At 39.8% G+C, this 17,756-nt stretch overlaps 1 protein-coding gene across 1 annotated transcript; it reads left to right on the forward strand.

Moving 5' to 3' along the window:
- The first annotated feature begins 8,480 nt into the window (after positions 1 to 8,480).
- Positions 8,481 to 12,255, forward strand: LOC128646893 (G2/mitotic-specific cyclin-B1-like). The gene is made up of 9 exons (XM_053699699.1): positions 8,481 to 8,615; positions 9,175 to 9,261; positions 9,382 to 9,444; positions 9,825 to 9,992; positions 10,236 to 10,394; positions 10,509 to 10,745; positions 11,008 to 11,148; positions 11,829 to 11,939; positions 12,157 to 12,255. Exons 1-9 carry the CDS (start codon positions 8,481 to 8,483, stop codon positions 12,253 to 12,255), a joined length of 1,200 nt encoding a protein of 399 aa, XP_053555674.1.
- The last annotated feature ends 5,501 nt before the right edge of the window (positions 12,256 to 17,756 follow it).

Genomic DNA, 17,756 nt, shown 5'->3' on the forward strand with positions numbered 1-17,756 from the left:
TTACTGCAAAAAAAACCTGTTTAAAAAGGTCCAAGGTCACAGGTTCAAATCCTGGCAGGGCCAACTCAGCCCTTCATCTTCAGAGGTCGATAAAATGAGTACCATTAAATTGGATAATAATAACAGCTATTACTATTCAGCTGCCGATTTGGTTAATTCCGTGAGTCAACATTGAAAAAAACTCTTTGAGTCCCACTGAGAAAGGTGCTATATAAATACTAGTTATTATAGGTGCAGACTTTATGCATGCAAGCTAAAATCACATAGAGTGAGATAGCTCCTCTCCTCGCCTCACAATACATAAAAGCATGAAACCCCTTTTTTCAAATAAGTAGTTCTTTGTCCAGATGCCAAGTGATTGTCATGGCAATGACAAATACCTCATAGCAATGGTCCTATTTTGGGAATCCGGCATCTGTAAACAAACCCTTAAAGGGACAGTCTAGTCAAAATTAAACTTGCATGATTCAGATAGGGCATGCAATTTTAAACAACTTTCCAATTTACTTTTATCATCAAATTTTTTTGTTCTCTTAGTATTCTTTGTTGAAAGCTAAACCTAGGATGGCTCATATGCTAATTTATAAGCCCTTGAAGGCCGCCTCTTATTGCTAGACAGCGCTAGTTCATGTGTGCCATATAGATAAAATTGTGTTCACTCCCCTGGGGTTATTTATGGGTCAGCACTAATTGGCTAAAATTCAAGTCTGTCAAAATAACTGAGACAGGGGGGCAGAGGTTTAGATACAAGGTAATCACAAGGTAATCACAGAGGTAAATAACAGTGTGGGTAAGGCAAAACTGGGGAATGGGCATGTCACGCAGTGGGGAGCAGTACAATCCCCCAGTAAATGGAAAACTATAGAACAGGCCTCACTACCTTACCACATGTACCTACCTGACATAATCTGGATCCCCCCACACTCACGTCGAACCTTGAATGTTTCAAACCCTATAATACGTGAATGCCTTGCGATGTGGGATAAGATTAGACATTATCCCCATATCGCCCTGCGCCCTTCACCTATCACTCCCCTATCTGGCCTACTCCGAGATCTGCCTGACTCCCATCCACAGAGATGGACACAATTAGAGGTACAAATGGTCTCAGACCTTTGGCCCACCTCCCCGACTCCACGTTTCTTTACCCTGGAAGAATTAAGAGCTGACTCTGCATTGCCCCAATACATGACATTTGAGTATACTAGGATGAAGAGCTTCCTAATTAGCTGGGGTTTTAAACCTGAATTATGCCATCCCCGCACACTTTGGGAAATAAATTGGCAAAAGGGTGACAGATTAAATAGACCCCTTTCCTTACATTACACCCTAATAGGAGACACAGACAGCTGAAATAAACTTCCCCACCTTCTCAAATGGGAATTGTATCTAAACATGACCATTTCCCCACAATTATAGCAACACACAATCACCCTTACTAAGAAGGCCCTACACTGCGTCACTTTGTTTGAAACGTACTATAAAATATTAACTCACTGATACTACATCCCCACTAGACTCAATAAAATGTATGGATCCACTTCACTTATGTGCTGGCGTAATTGCGGGAAGAGAGGGGACACTCTACACATATGGTGGGATTGTCCTAAACTTGTATCCTTATGGAATATTTGTTTCCGGACTTTATTCAGCCTAGGTATCTCAATCCCCAGAACTCCCTCCAATGCTCTCCTCCATGTAGGCATTCATTCCTTACCTAAACACCAGGCTTATTTATGTATATACCTTCTAATGGCAACCAAAGCGGCAATAGCCAAATCCTGGAAAAGTTTGACTCCTCCAAGTTGGCCCACTATATTAAATTTGATGGCGTATATTCACGCCATGGAGAAAAGCATATTTTACTCCTTAAACAATTCCGTCTATTCGAACTTATCTGGGCGGACTGGAATACCCTTTACGACACTACATGGTCACCCTCTGTCACAGCAAAACCATGACACACACCTTAGGACCGGGGTACATTCTTGGTTTCCCTCCCTTATAACCCATCCCACCTTCCCTTTCCTTTCCTACTCCCTTATACCTGCACCTAAAGGTTTTCTGTTGATATAACTACGAACAGCATATGTAAGACTAAGCAATATTTATTTATTTGTTATTTGGTTTTTGTATCTATGTAGTAGGGGCCTGCGTGCTCCACCTACCTTGGCTCTTTTGGATCCGTGTATTTGATTTTTATCTATATCAATAAAAGTTTTCAAAATGTAAAAAAAAAAAAAAAAACTGGGGAATGGGTAATAAAAGGAATATCTATCATGGATAAATGTAACTAACCAATCAGCAAGTGCAACCCAGGTTCTGAACCCAAAATGGGCCAGCTCTTAAACATACATTTCTGCTTTTCAAATAAAGATACCAAGAGAAGGAAGAAAAGTGGATGATAGGTGTAAATTAGAAAGTTGATTACAATAGCATGCTCTATCTGGATCATGAAACAAAACACTTGGGTTTACTAACCCTTTAATATAACTGTGTTGTTTATGCAAAACTGGGGAATGGGTAAAAAAAGGATTATCTATCTTTTAAAACAATAAAAATTCTGGAGTAGTCTTTCCCCTTAAATCTTCCTGGGCTTCTCTTTGCTGCGATCTCGCTCAAAATACCAAGATTGCGCTATTTCTGCATGCCCATGAGTGGAGCACTGCAGAAATAGATTTGCAGAGTTACCGATGCAGAGAGGGCCACTCTGTGGCCCTCTCTGCACCGGGCAGCTGTGATGCCGATCGTTGGTGGGAGGTTAAGGAGGGAGGCGGGTGGACCATCGCTGGAATAGACGGGAGGAGGGCGGGAGTTTGTGGGACCGCTCGGCCACGCTACAGGGAATGCTTTTTTTTTAAACTGCCCCATTTAGAGGGAAGGATGGAGGAGGGAGTAGGAGCAATGAGGGGGATCCCATGTGGGATCCATTAACTGAAAGGGATCTGGGAGGGGGAGGGGGGAGGTTATTGAGGGGGGGGCAGCTACACTACAGAAAAAAAAATAAGTCTTTTATTTTATTTTTTATAAAAATTAGCCACATTTGCAGCAAGCTGCCAGTACCTAATATGGCGGCAAATAGGTAGAGGGGGGAGGGTTATAGAGCTTTTTGGGAGAGGATCAGGGAGGTTGGGGGGTTAGGGGGAACCTACACTGCAACAAATATATTTTAAACATTTTTTATAAAAAAAAAACTTAAGATGGCGGTGACAATAGTGAGGTGGGGGAGGAAAGAGAGCTGTTTGAGGGGGGTCAGGGAGGGATCAGGGGGTGGGATGTGTCAGGTGGGAGGCTGATATCTACACTAAAGCTAAAATGAACTCTACAAGCTACCTAATTAACCCCTTCACTGCTGGGCATAATACAAGTGTAGTGCGCAGCAGCATTTAGCGGCCTTCTAATTACCAAAAAGCAATGCCAAAGCCATATATGTCTGCTATTTCTGAACTAAGGGGATCCCAGAGAAGCATTTACAACCATTTGTGCCATGATTGCACAAGCTGTTTGTAAATAATTTCAGTGAAAAATTTAAAATTGTGAAAAAAAAAACTTTTTTTTTTTTATTTGATCGCATTTGGCGGTGAAATGGTAGCATGAATTATACCAAAATGGGCCTAGACCAATATCTTGGGTTGTCTACTAAAATATATATATATAGTTTTGATAGGTAAATATAAAAAAAGGCTCTATTTCCATCTAAATGTAGTGATGGAAAAAATGCTAAAAATGCTCTGGTCTTTTGGGGAAGATTTTGTCTGAAATGCCCGGTCCTTAAGGGGTTAACCATGCTTAGCATGTTTGAGCAGAGTATACACACATTGTCAAACTTAATAAAATCACCCCTCTCTCTGCAATCCAAATTTTGTGTACTTTAAAAAAAAAAAAAAAACAGTTCAGTACAAGGTTCAGCGTTCCGTCAGATTTAACATTCCCGTATATATCCATTATACAAATGGCTATGCAACGCTTGATGATCATTAAATAAAAATTAATCCTAAACCATTTTCAACATGAAAATCCTGTTCTAACTGTATAACAAAATCAATAACAATAACAAAAACTAAAAGAAAAGAAAAACTCAGTTGTGCTCGCTCTCTCCAAAAGATTGTTTCACTAAAAGAAATTTTAAAGGGACACTGTACCCAAAAATTTTCTTTCGTGATTCAGATTGAGCATGAAATTTTAAGCAACTTTCTAATTTACTCCTATTATCAAATTTTCTTCATTCTCTTGGCATCTTTATTTGAAATGCAAGAATGTCAGTTTAGATGCCGGCCCATTTTTGGTGAACAACCTGGGTTGTCCTTGCTGATTGGTGGATAAATTCATCCACCAATAAAAAAGTGCTTTCCAGAGTACTGAAACCAAATAAAAGCTTAGATGCCTTCTTTTTCAAATAATGATAGCAAGAGAACGAAGAAAAATTGATAATAGGAGTAAATTAGAAAGTTGCTTAAAATTGCATGCTCTTTCTGAATTACAAAATAAAAAAATTGGGTTCAGTGTCCATTTAAAGCAATTTCTTCCTACCTATTGGTATCTCTTGTTTACCTGTTATTTCCATATTACTTCTGAAATGGATTTAATATCTTTAAAGTAAGATATTTTATTTCTATTTATTCTATTGTAAAGCAACATAGGTATGGAAACCTAAATGGTTGGTGTTTTGATATTAGATTTGCAACAATAAAGTGTTTGTAATATTATAATGATATTATAATGAACATTCTGGTCACTGTTATTTTGTCTCTGTAAAACCTTTTTCTTTGTACACTACACTTAAATTATGTAAGTTACTGGTCTGTTGGAAAATAACTCACTGAAAATTTTTTTATTGGAGTGAAAAAGCCTGAAATTGCTTCAGCACAGGGTTGTTAAATGCCTCAGCAGTAAAAGGGTTAATTACATAACGGTTAATTCATTGAGTGTGGTTAACAGATCAATTAGACTAATTGTCATGGATATTTAAACCACATTGGGAAGGGTGTGTGTTATCCTTGTGTTTGCTGTACTGGTATTTTGGAAATGACTTCTTTCAGAGCATGGGTGAGTGTGGGTTATGTTTTGGGGATCTAAGGCTGTTTATTCTCAGTAAGATCCTGACCTGTTTGTTTTGTGTTAAAAGTAAGAATGTAAATTGTTTAAGTAGTCCTAAGGTTCATATGGTAAATGGTTGATTTGTTATACTTGCTTTATTAAGGGGGCATTCAAACATATTAAATATTTGTCCCATTAATGTTCTTAACCAGTGTTGCCTGTTTAAATAAGTCTTAAATCCAAAAACTTTCTCCCCCTTTGTTTGTTCCCAGTGATCCATTTTTCCTGCTGTAGTGTAGCAAATTGGTTAAAAGTAGCTCCTTTACCCTTATTTCAGCATTTGAAATGGCTGATTTTAGCCTGTTGTATCCCCCCACCTATACTGAGAGAATTTTTTTTTTTTTTTTTTTAACTTAATGTACAGGCTGTGTAAACACAGCCGTCAGAAGGAATTACACTCCTGGTGGGGTATAGAACAGAGCTAATAAAAATGTTTTTCCTATTGGTCATTGGTTTACAAGCAGATATAAGATAAGGAAGCAAGTGCAGGCACCTGCAAGCCCAACCCATTTCAATAGGTTGTAGTTTCAAAGCACAAAACCAATAACTTTATATACACAAACCTGAAAATGCAATATTTTATACTCTGCAGCTGATATAACAAGTTGTTGGATATATTAAGGGAATGAAACATTTTTACAGTATGTACCTTTAAGAATGCTGTCCTGCATAAATATCCAAATGCTGCTTGTCCTTAAAGGGACAGCCTAGTCTAAATTAAACCTTCATGATTTATATAGGCATGCAATTTTCCAATATTCTTATCACATGTGCTTAGTATTTGTTGAAAACTAAACCTAGGTAGGCTCAAACTGACTTCTAAGCTGAAGGCCACCTCTTATCGCAGTGCATTTTGAGGGTTTTTTTTAGACAGTGTTCATAAATCATGGATAAAATTCTGCTCACTCCCATGGAGTTTAAGAGTCAGTACTGATTTGCTAAAATGCAAGTCTGTCTAGTCAGGCTTAGATACATAGTATATTAATATAACAGTGTTGGTTATGCAAAACTGGGGAATGGGTAATAAAGGGATTTATATATATTTTTTTTTTTTTTTTTTTTTTTTTTTTTTAAAAAGAAACACTTGGAAAACTGCCCTCCTAGCATCACTGTTAACACGGAATGGTTTTCTGTGACCTTGTGCAGGGGTGACAAAGATCAGTGACGCTACAAAAGCCATAATAACTATATTGGCTTCATACTAAAGCTTTTAGGACATATTGGGTCCATGTAAGCACAAAACTACACTGCCCACTCCCACAAGTCAGTCTCATTCAAATGTTCAGAAGTGTGATCAATATAAGCCTGGACTCTGGAGCATTTGACTTAAAACATAAACCTTTTCACTGGTAAACCTGTGCAATAAATAAAATTAAAATTGGCTATGGTCTATAGCTCTTATTTTGATGGTGGTTGGGCCAGTTACTATGGTAAAATCTGTTAGGCTAACTGGGCCACTAATAAAGGGTGTGTGGTTTTTTTTTTTTTTTGTTTTTTTAAGCAGGGATGTAGGCTTAGGAGCCGGTCCATTTCTGGAGCACTAGATAGCTACACTATTTCCGTGTAGTGATAAAGATGCCTACCTTGGTATCTTCAACACAGAGTATAAAGTGCATGAAGTAAATTTGATAATGGGGCATACCAGTTGGGCAGTATTGGGGGTGAGGGGATTTTTTTGGGGGGAGTTCAAACCCCCTAGCCCTTTTCTATACTGGGAATAGAAGTAGGAATATGGTAATATTTTACAGTGTATGTAACCTTAATGTCCATCTAATTACACTTGACACATTTTCAAACTTCCAAATAGAGGGCACCATAGCACAGCTTCAACTGCCTTGACTTTTTTTTTTTAAGCAATTTTTAGCTGTAGTACTCGGTGCCCAAAAGGACTAATGACAATATAGATACCCTAACAATCTGGCTTAACTAGGTTAATCAGAACTGGACCCTGATATTTGACTTCCCCCTACACTCTATAGCTATTGCAAGTTTTGCTGGTTGGAAGGGCTTGAGGCCTAGCATTGGGCACCACCTTATGCTGCTATGCAGTAACTCTGGGCGTATGGTCTTAGACAATATGATTGCTAGTAAGAGATGGGCAAATGTTTGTAAAAATTGAACCTTTTAACTCATTTACAAATGTTTGAAATACTACCACATTGTGTTAGAATGTTCTACAAATTTATTTAAATCTAATCAATTTGAATAGATACATTTAAGAGCATTAGAAATAAGATTGCAAATATGATATTCCAATTATGCAATATTCAAAATACAAATCTCAATTTGATTGCTTCTATCAATTTAAATTTTAATAAATTCCCTACCACATGACTTCTGAATCATATTTGTTAAATCAAATGTTAAGTTTCAAATTTCTTATTAAATTTGCAAATTCAAATGTTCAACATTTGATTGTCTAAAACTAATGCCCACAGGACTATTCATTCTACTAAACTAATTACTTTCGCCCATCCCTATTGCTAGAGAAGCTTTGGAAGTAAATGTTTGTTTTTATTTTGTAAGCCATAAAATTAGGACATTAAAGGGACAGTACACTGTAAAATTGTTTTTCCATAAATGTATCTTAAATGACTTGTTATACCAACTGCAGAGTATAAAATATTTGAGAAATTGGATTTTCGGGTTTATTTGTGTAGCTGGTTTTGTGCTTTGAAACCACAGCCTATTACAATGGGGTGAGCTTCAGGTAACATCAGATTTTATTATGTTATCACTCTTATGTACAGACTTGCTTCCTTATCTTATAGTTGTCTGGAACACCAAAGCTCAATACATAGAGAGAACAATGGCAAATTATCTTTTTATTACTTAACTATCATGCCCCCCACTGAGGGTGTAATCTCTTCTGCTGCCTGTGTTTACTTAGGCTTGTCATTAGCGTATACGCCAGTATCAAAACTTAGCTTGTGGTTTCCCAACCTATACTGAAGCAGTTATTTCAAATGCTGAAATATGAGTAAAGGAGATACTTGCAACCAATTTAATACACTCAAGCAGGTAAAAAGGATCATTGGGAATAATTTAAAGGGGAGAGTTTTTGGGTGAACTGTCCCTTTAAGTATCGGATTGTGTGCTCTGTCAGAATCAAATACATTTAAATCTTGAGTTTACTTCCATTGTCAAATGTGCTTCATTCTCATTGTATTCTTTGAGGGAGTGCTCCAGACATGTGCATGCTCATCAGCTTTGCTCCCTGGCTTTCAACAAAGGATAGTGGGGAGGGGGAAGACTAACAAAGTTGTTTAAAATTGTATGCTATATCAGTCATGAATTAACTTTTGGGTTCGGTGTCCCTTTAACAGTTTGTTAACTGAACAATGGTGTGGTGGAAAAAAAATTAACTTCATTTTCAGGCTGTGATGAAAGACTCTGAAAACAATGTTGGGCCATCCATGGCTGGGAAGAGGGCTATGGCCTGCAGACCTGGACTGAGACCCAGAACTGTCATGGGAGACATTGGGAATCAAATGTGGAAATCAAAAGTCCCTGTGAAGGTAAATCTCACAACACTGTTACAGGGACAGTCAACTCCAAATATTTCTATCTAAAAAGATAAGGCCTTTACTACCCATTCCCCCAGCTTTGCACAACAATTGTGTTTAACATTTAAACCTCAATTTCTGTCTGTTAAGCCACTGCAGACAACCTTATCACATGAGGGGGAGGTTTGTCTTCACAATAAGACTGCTAGTTCATGTGTGACAAATAGATAGAATTGTGCTGATGCTGCACTAATTTGCTAAAATGCAAGTCAATATTTAATGTGATAAAAAGGTAATCGGAGGTTAAAAGTATATTATAACCATGTTGGCTGTTTAAAACTAGGGAACAGGTAATAAAGCGTTTATCTATTTAAACAATACATATTTGGAAGATGGCTGTCCTTTTAAAGCCAAAATCTTTCAGGGATCGTTTCCTTTTTTATGGGAAAGCTTTATCTAAACTGCTTGGCACCAGAATTCTTTTGGAATACTTGCACCTTTAAAATGGAACAGTTGGGAGTGCATTGAACAGCTTATAAATGTAACTAAAGGTTTTTATTTTCCCCCTCAGGATTCAAAGATTGCAATCAAACAACTTGGGAAAAATCTGAACCCTGTGACTGTCCAAGATGACCCTGTGACTGTGAAAGATGTTAAGGTGATCTTGAGTTTCAATTATATTGTATTTGGTGGTTAGGTTAATAAGTCTGAACATATATTTGATTAAAAAATTGTGGATTCATGCCCATTAAAATATCAAAATTATGTACCTTTGTAGTTAAAGGAGCAACAGTACACTAGATCAGTATTTCTCAAATCTAGCCCTCCTATACCCCAACAGGTAACGTTTTCAATATAGCTGAACTAGAGCACAGGTGAAATAATCAGCTAATGGGTGAGATCAGGTTATTTACCATGGTTACTGATCGGCTGATTACATCACCTTTGCTCTAGTTCAGCTATGAGAACCTGGCCTGCTGGGGGTACTTGAGGACTGCAGTTAAGAGACACTGCACTAGATGAATCAATTGGGTGAGGCATGTGCAGCTAGCACCCCCAGTGCATTGCTGATTGCAAACCTAATGGGGCACAAGAAAATGAAACCACAAACATTACAAAATAAGTAAACTGGAAAGATTCTTAACATGGCATAATCTACATTAAATTAATCTTTCATGATTCAAATGGTCACATTCTAGTTAATTGTCTCTTCCCTTAAAGCCAACACCTGAATCTCCTAGCCCAATGGAGACATCTGGCCATGCTGTAGAAGAAAAATGCACAGCTTTATCAACCATTCTGAAGGATGTAGATGCAGAAGATTCTGGAAACCCCATGCTATGCAGTGACTATGTGAAAGAAATCTACTGCTATATGAGGCAACTGGAGGTAGATAACTGATTTGGCAATACATTTGAAAACGTATGTAAATGAACCCTCTGAAGTTGCATGAAGATTAAGGAAATAAAAATATATATATATATAGAAATTTTTATATTTCTCTACCTCTTAACAAGGTAACATGTGGGTATAACAATTCCTAAACTAAAACACCAGGACTGCATTGATTTGGTTCATCCCTATTGGTGTAAGTTTCCCTGCTTGAAGCACTAAAACAGTTTGTTTCTACAGGTAGAACAACCAATAAAACCTAACTATCTTGATGGACAAGAGATTAATGGGAAAATGAGAGCCATACTCATAGATTGGCTTGTCCAGGTCCACCTAAGGTTCAAGCTCCTCCAGGAGACTATGTTCATGACAGTAGCCATTCTGGATAGATTCTTACAGGTAATTGCCTATTTAGCAGTTGCACCTAATCAAGCTGTTCTTTAACAAAGTCCACTTATGGCATGTTACAATACACTTTCTCTGCAATCTGTTTAAATATCTTGCCTATTGCAGGAAAATCCTGTGTCTAAGAAGACTCTTCAACTGGTTGGTGTGACGGCAATGTTGATTGCATGCAAATATGAAGAAATGTATCCTCCAATGATTGGTGACTTTTCCTTTGTGACTGATCACACTTACACCACAGCCCAGATCAGAAAGATGGAGATGCAGATCCTCAGAGTACTAAAGTTTGACCTTGGGAGACCATTACCCTTGCACTTCTTGCGAAGAGCATCCAAAGTTGGAGAAGTATGTTTAGCATTGATAACTAATAATTCTGTAAATAACAAATGGAAGTAATGCAACTGGCTAGTCAACTGTAGCATGCAATATGTCCTTTTTGTAACTGATAATGGCTGCTCTAGTAAATTTCAAACAAGCTAGAGTCCAAAGTAGGACGTTGTATTATAGTTCGTGTACTAGAGTGCTTTTACCACTGTAGGCTAACTTAAAGGTACATATGTGAAGTTGTTACTAACAATTTATTAGAGAATAATCCTATCTTTCATAGGTGGATTCTGTACAACATAACTTGGCCAAGTACTTGATGGAGCTGGTTATGGGTGACTATGAGATGGTGCACATTCCTCCATCACAAGTGGCAGCTGCTGCTTTCTGTCTAGCTCTGAAAGTTCTGGATGGTGGTGAATGGGTGTGTATTAAAGATTAAATGCCCTATCTGAATCATGAAAGTTTGATTTTTGACTAGACTGTCTTTATTAAACTTTAATTTTATAATCAAATTTGCTTTTTTCTCTTTATTGAAAGCTAAACCTAGGTAGGCACATGCCAACTTCTACACCCTCTAAGACTGCCTCAAATCTCAATACATTTGTCAGTTGTTTGTTCACAGCTAGAGGGTATTGTGTTCCATATAGATTGTTGTGCTAACACCTGTGGAGTTGAGCATGCACTGAATGGCTAAGATTAGGGTGACCATATTGCCACTTTAAAAGGAACACATATGGGAAAAATACAGGGCTGTTTAAATGTTAATATTCCACGTGTCCCTCTTTTAAATCTGCAATATGATCACACTAGCAAAAATGCAAACCTGTCAAAAGAACTGAAATTAGGGGGCAGTCTGCAGAGGCTAAGATTAAAGGTAATCGGAGGTTAAAAAGTATATACCATATTGGTTCCTCAAAAATCCTGGAGTAGCTTTGCATATAGTTATATAACCCCCAGACTGTCCCTTTAAGGGGTCTCTTAACATAGAAAATTGAACTCTTGTGTTAAAATTTAGTCGTCTTTGCAAGATAATTTATATAGTCTTCAATGTAAACACTACCCAGTGAATTTGCTTCACACTTTTTTTTTTTTTAAATATAGACTCCTACACTCCAGCACTACCTGGCTTACACAGAAGACTCTCTTTTTCCAGTCATGCAGCACATAGCTAAGAATGTTATGAAGGTTAACAACAGACTTACTCCTCACATGGTAAGTCTTATCTGTTTGGTAAGCTGTAAAGAACTGTCCAATAGAACTTGGTTCTCAATTATCCCATACATATAAATCCTGTAGTGATGACAATACAAAGGATTACCATACTCTAATAGTAAAACTGCTTGTGATTAAAGCAAAATAACAAGTGAAATTTACTTACAAATAAAACCTTTACTTTTTTCTTATAAAATGTTTAAAACTTGTCTTGCAGACTGTCATGAACAAATATGCTAGCAGTCAACACATGAAGATAAGCTGTCTGCCACAGCTGAAGTCTAAGATAATCTTACGACTGGCCAGTACTTTGTAACAAGGAGTGATCAAAATTTTATTGGCTTTTATGAATTTTATGAAATGCACTTATGTAAATGTACATATTTTAATAAAGCTTGTTTAGATTTTTTAACTTTTTTTTTGTGGGTGCTGACCAATTATAATCACTCAAGTAGAGTTTTTTTTTTTGTAAACTGCTCATTTGAAAAGTTGCTTTAAATTTAAAGGGACAGTCTACTATAGAATTGTTTTAAAAGATTATCCCTCTATTAACCATTCCCCGGTTTTGCATAACCAACAGTTATATTAATGTACTTTTTACCTCTGATTACCTTGTATATAGGAACCTTCTTCAAGCCCCCTGATCACATGACTGACTGTATATTATCTGTCTTAAATTTAGCCTTTTTGCTAAATCTTAAATAAACCCCTGTGCCTGAACAGTGTTATCTATATGGCCCATGTGTACTTTCTGTCTTGTGTTGAAAAGAGATTTAAAAAGCATGTGATAAGAGGCAGCTCTCAAACAAGGCTTAGAAATTAGCATATGAGCCTACCTATGTTTAGTTTAAACTAAGAATACCAAGAGAAAAAAGCAAATTTAATATTAAAAATAAATTGGAAAGTTGATAAAAATTGATTCCTATCTGAATAATGAAAGTTTAATTTATACTAGACTGCCCCTTTAAGGCAGGGACATGAAATGCAAAAGTCTCATGATTCAGAGTACACATGGATTTAAATTTGCTTCTATTATCTAAATGGCTTTCTCTTTGCTGCAAAAAAATCTAGGTAGGCTCAGGAGCAGCAATACTGGGAGCTAGCTAATTGGTAGCTGCACAAAAATCCTATTTTCATTGGTTCACCAGATGTCTCCAGTAAGCTCCCAGTAGTGTATAGCTGCTCCTTCAAAATATACCAAGAGAACAAAGCAAATCGGATAAAATAAGTTTATTGGAAATTTGTTTAACATCAGCTTCTCTATTTGAATCCTGAAAAAATGTTGGGTTTCATGTCTTAAGGCCTTGTCTTATACAGCCTAACAGGCAAGAGAAGAAATTGCTTACACTCTAATCTTACAGATACTGTATATAGGGCTTGTATTACATCAAAAATGTAATTCCTCAATTTAGAGCAAGTGTGTTTAAACCTATTCTAAGGCCTCCCTAATGGGCTGGATTTTCAGGATTACTTTGGGAGAGGTTAATCAGCTGTCACCTGTGCTCAGGTTCATGTATCCAGAAAATCTGGCCCAGTAGGGAGGCTTAAGGACTAATTTGAAAATAACTGGTTTAGAGTCCTAACTCATGGGAAACAGTGCCTCTAAAACAAGTGGGGTGGCCATTGGATCACTTTTTAAAACCAAATATAGACACTGCAAATAGAAAAGTTTGAGTACCAAAAGATAAGCAGAGAGCATAAGTAGAGAACATTACAAATTAGAACATCCAAACAATAAAAATGGGGTCACATTTATGACACCTGGGCACAATATCCATTTAATATAGTGCAATTAATGAACTAAACGATAACATTAAAACTAAAGGTTTCTTGCAATTCGAAACTTTGCAAGTTTTTAAATAGTGACAATACACAAGAAGCAAAAAAAATCACTGCTATAAATTCAAAATTTAGCAGTATTAAAAGTGGGGAGAACAATCTCTCTAGCAAACAGTAGAATTGACAAATGGTCAACATGACTAACCTAAACAACAAAACCAGGTCAAGTACAGCTTAAAAATATCCAAAGGATTATGGTCAATATATAATGCATTCCCAAATTGGCACCTCCAGGTACTTATAGTGCAGGCTGGGACTCTTCAGCTGACTGGGCTCCCTGTCACAGCTGGGTCTAGTCTCCAACACCAGTAAGGCTGGACCTAGCAAGGATCAAATTACCAACTGGTCTCCCAGTCACGGCAAGATCTAGTCTCCTACTCCATTGAGGCTGGGTGCAGCAAGGCCCAATTGATCACTAGTTGATATAGAAAAAAAAATATTCTAAAGTGAATAGTGATCCAAAAAGTAACAAGTGTGCAATTTTTTTTTAATTAAACATAAGTAACCCTTTCATGACATAGGCAATTCAAGTTCTGAACGTCAGTGGTGGTTCTAGACAAATTTTACTGGGGGGGCCAGTGTTTAATCAGGGGGGCACATTAAAAAACAAACAAATTATATGTGTGTATAAATGTATACATGCACACACATATATACACACATCCATTCACACACAAACATATATATACAGTACATACACACAAATACATACACATGCATGCACATAGATACATACACACACAAATCCATACACATAAACACACACATACATATACAGTATATATTTACTTCATAAGGTTTAAACCATCTATTCCGTCCTTCTTACTGACTAATACCCTTATCTAGTAAATAAGACACAACACCATTTGTTTGGGAGAAAGAACCGGTCACGGTTCACGTTTATTAAATAAACGCTTTAACTTGTGCCTAAGAGTCATTCCAATTACCCTTAGGCACTTGATCAACCTATCAACGAAACTTGGCAACAAGCTCGTAATCCTCAACGTTGGCGGCATCTCACCCTAACCTAGCCCCTATTAGCAGATGGTCAAGGCCCCTTTCGATACCTGCAGCGTGACACCCGGCTGTCACGCCCCATGGCACTCAGAGAGAGCTGTGATGTTCAGAGGTCTTCGGTCCAATTGCGAGGGAGAGGACCCCCAGGCCGGCGCCTGGCAGGCATAACCCCTCCCTTTTCCCCGGACCGTCACTCTTCTCTCCTTGTGCCCGCTCCCCAGGGCATTGACCACCCGCCTGCTGAGGCATATCCAACCAGCCCAGTAAGGCACCCCCTGCCAGCCGAATCGTACAACTCAACTTCAGGGGTGGCTAGCTACATTAAAGGCTCGGTCTTACTGAAGGCTAGCTCAATTAAACCCACCCCTGCCGAGCCAACTCACCCTAACAGCCGCATCGTAGCCGCCAATCTCCTCTTCCAGGGACGGGTGGGCGGGGAAACCTTCTCCTTGAAGTCTGGAAACCGAAAGAGGCTGATCTCACTGTTGCAGGACCCTATAAAGGTAAGAAAACAGACACCTCCTTCCCCCTTGCAACATTGTAACAACACATTTAGCATTACTCCAGACTTCAAGTTGGTAAACCCTTAATTTTGTTACAGGCCCACTAGAGGGCCCTCCACTACCATAAGGTTTAAACCATCTATTCCGTCCTTCTTACTGACTAATACCCTTATCTAGTAAATAAGACACAACACCATTTGTTTGGGAGAAAGAACCGGTCACGGTTCACGTTTATTAAATAAACGCTTTAACTTGTGCCTAAGAGTCATTCCAATTACCCTTAGGCACTTGATCAACCTATCAACGAAACTTGGCAACAAGTTCGTAATCCTCAACGTTGGCGGCATCTCACCCTAACCTAGCCCCTATTAGCAGATGGTCAAGGCCCCTTTCGATACCTGCAGCGTGACACCCGGCTGTCACGCCCCATGGCACTCAGAGAGAGCTGTGATGTTCAGAGGTCTTCGGTCCAATTGCGAGGGAGAGGACCCCCAGGCCGGCGCCTGGCAGGCATAACCCCTCCCTTTTCCCCGGACCGTCACTCTTCTCTCCTTGTGCCCGCTCCCCAGGGCATTGACCACCCGCCACAAGAGCCAGGCGAACTCTTGCCGCCAAACCAACCAACAGGAACCCAGTAATAAACCACACTTTAACTAATCATAACCATAAAACATAACGATTTCAACAGATTGCAGATACAACAATTTAACCCAAACTTTAATGAATAATACCCAACAAGGCTCCCCTGATGTCCCTTAGAAACATATCCAACCCTACGTCCGTAAGGTGGACTCCATCAGGCCTAAATAGGTCCCTTTTGTCGGCCGTTATGCTTTCGTGCCTGACCACGAAACCCCCAATGCCCGTGACCGCTCTTCCCATCTCCCTATTCACCTTTTTGCGCACATTATATGCAGCCCTCTGTGTGACAATGTGCCGCCATTGCAGTCGAGCAACTACATTTGACCACCCCAAAGTCACACCCTGCAACCAAGTGTGCATCCATTGCACATCCGCTGTCATTCTTCTGATCAAATCCAGCGCGGGCATTGCCCCCAAGTCATTTCCCCCGAGGTGCAGCACTAAAACATTAGGCCGCCCCCACCTTTTGTGTGCCTCCTGTAAAAGTGCAGGCAAATCAGCCCACGACAGTCCCCTGCGCCCTAACCACCGAAAGCTTGCCTTGGATGTTGGGAATCCAAGTTGCTGACCTTCCGGCGATCGTAACGCCCTGAGATGAGCCCAGTGGATGTATGAATGGCCTACCATCCATACACGAACCGGAGGTGCTTTCGCATTCACAACACCTGATAAAACAGAGAACACCACCATGAAAAAACCGCCCTTGCACAACCTGGGTCCCCCCCCAACAAAAACCCCCCTTTGGAAGTATGGACCCGCCCACATGTCTGTGCTCTAGCAGTGTCCTTTATCAGGTCTAATATAAGTCTTGTACTGGGACGACTTCCATCTACCCAAGCGCTTAATCTCCGCCACCGTAACTCCCTTTTGCGCTGCGCTGGTCGCCGCGCCTATTCTAAACGAGTGCGGGGCGATCCTGCCCGGATCCAACCCGGCCTCCTTTGCCGTCTTCGCCAATACCTGGCGGAATTGAAAAACCGAGAGGGCCAAACCGTCCTCATGTATCAGGAGCAGTTGCCCTCCCGCCGGCCTCACCTTCAGGTATTGCTCCAAGCATGCCACTGGGCAGCAATCCTCAAACTCTTGACGTTCAAGGGGCAGCCATGCCCCCACCCCCTCCTGGTCCGTCTTGGACCTGGGTATGAACAACAGGAGCCCCTCGTCCGTCAAACGGACATGCTCCAACTGCACTCCTCCTCGACCTTTCTCCTTTGCAGACGCCACAAGCTCCCCCACCCTGAGGGCTCCCGCAAACGCCAAAGCAAATGCCGTTCGGAAAAGAAGCTGCTCGTACTTGGATGTGCAAACCTTTGCCACACCATTCGCTAACGCCTTCAATCTCTCCCGTGTAATGGGCTCTCTCCGATCTTTCTGACGGGGGGCCAACCTGCCCCACCCCTTCAACACCTTCCTTACTAGGAAGGTTCCGGAGTGGTCCTCAAAGCCAAGCGCCTTGTTAAAGAAGGCCAGAGCCGATAGCCTACTACTCGCGCCGGCCTTACTGACCCCTTCTTTCCGTAGTAAAGCCAACCATTCCAACACCAGCACCCTAGAAGCCCTTTGTACCTGTACACCTCCGCGTTGACAGAACGCCTCCCAGCAGTCCCAGTGACTCTTATATGTTGACCATGTCCTTGGCACCAAGGATGCCTTCACCAAAGCTAGGATGCTCATCCAACCTTCACCAGCTGCCAAAGAGAAGATGGGCATGTTAACCCCTCCTCTGCCGCCATGGGTGCCGCTGCCCTAAACTGCTCCCATTTAAATCGAGAGAGTGCATCTGCAATAATGTTCTGCACTCCCGGGACGTGTTTGG

This window comes from Bombina bombina, chromosome 2, assembly GCF_027579735.1.
Source record: "Bombina bombina isolate aBomBom1 chromosome 2, aBomBom1.pri, whole genome shotgun sequence".
In the NCBI taxonomy this organism is placed as follows: domain Eukaryota; kingdom Metazoa; phylum Chordata; class Amphibia; order Anura; family Bombinatoridae; genus Bombina; species Bombina bombina.

Coding starts and splice junctions, on each gene's coding strand:
- LOC128646893 (XM_053699699.1), top strand. CDS start 8,481: ATGAAAGACTCTGAAAACAATGTTGGGCCATCCATGGCTGGGAAGAGG. Junction 8,616..9,174: donor AATCAAAAGTCCCTGTGAAG/GTAAATCTCACA, acceptor TTTCCCCCTCAG/GATTCAAAGATTGCAATCAA. Junction 9,445..9,824: donor GCCCTCCTATACCCCAACAG/GTAACGTTTTCA, acceptor CTTCCCTTAAAG/CCAACACCTGAATCTCCTAG.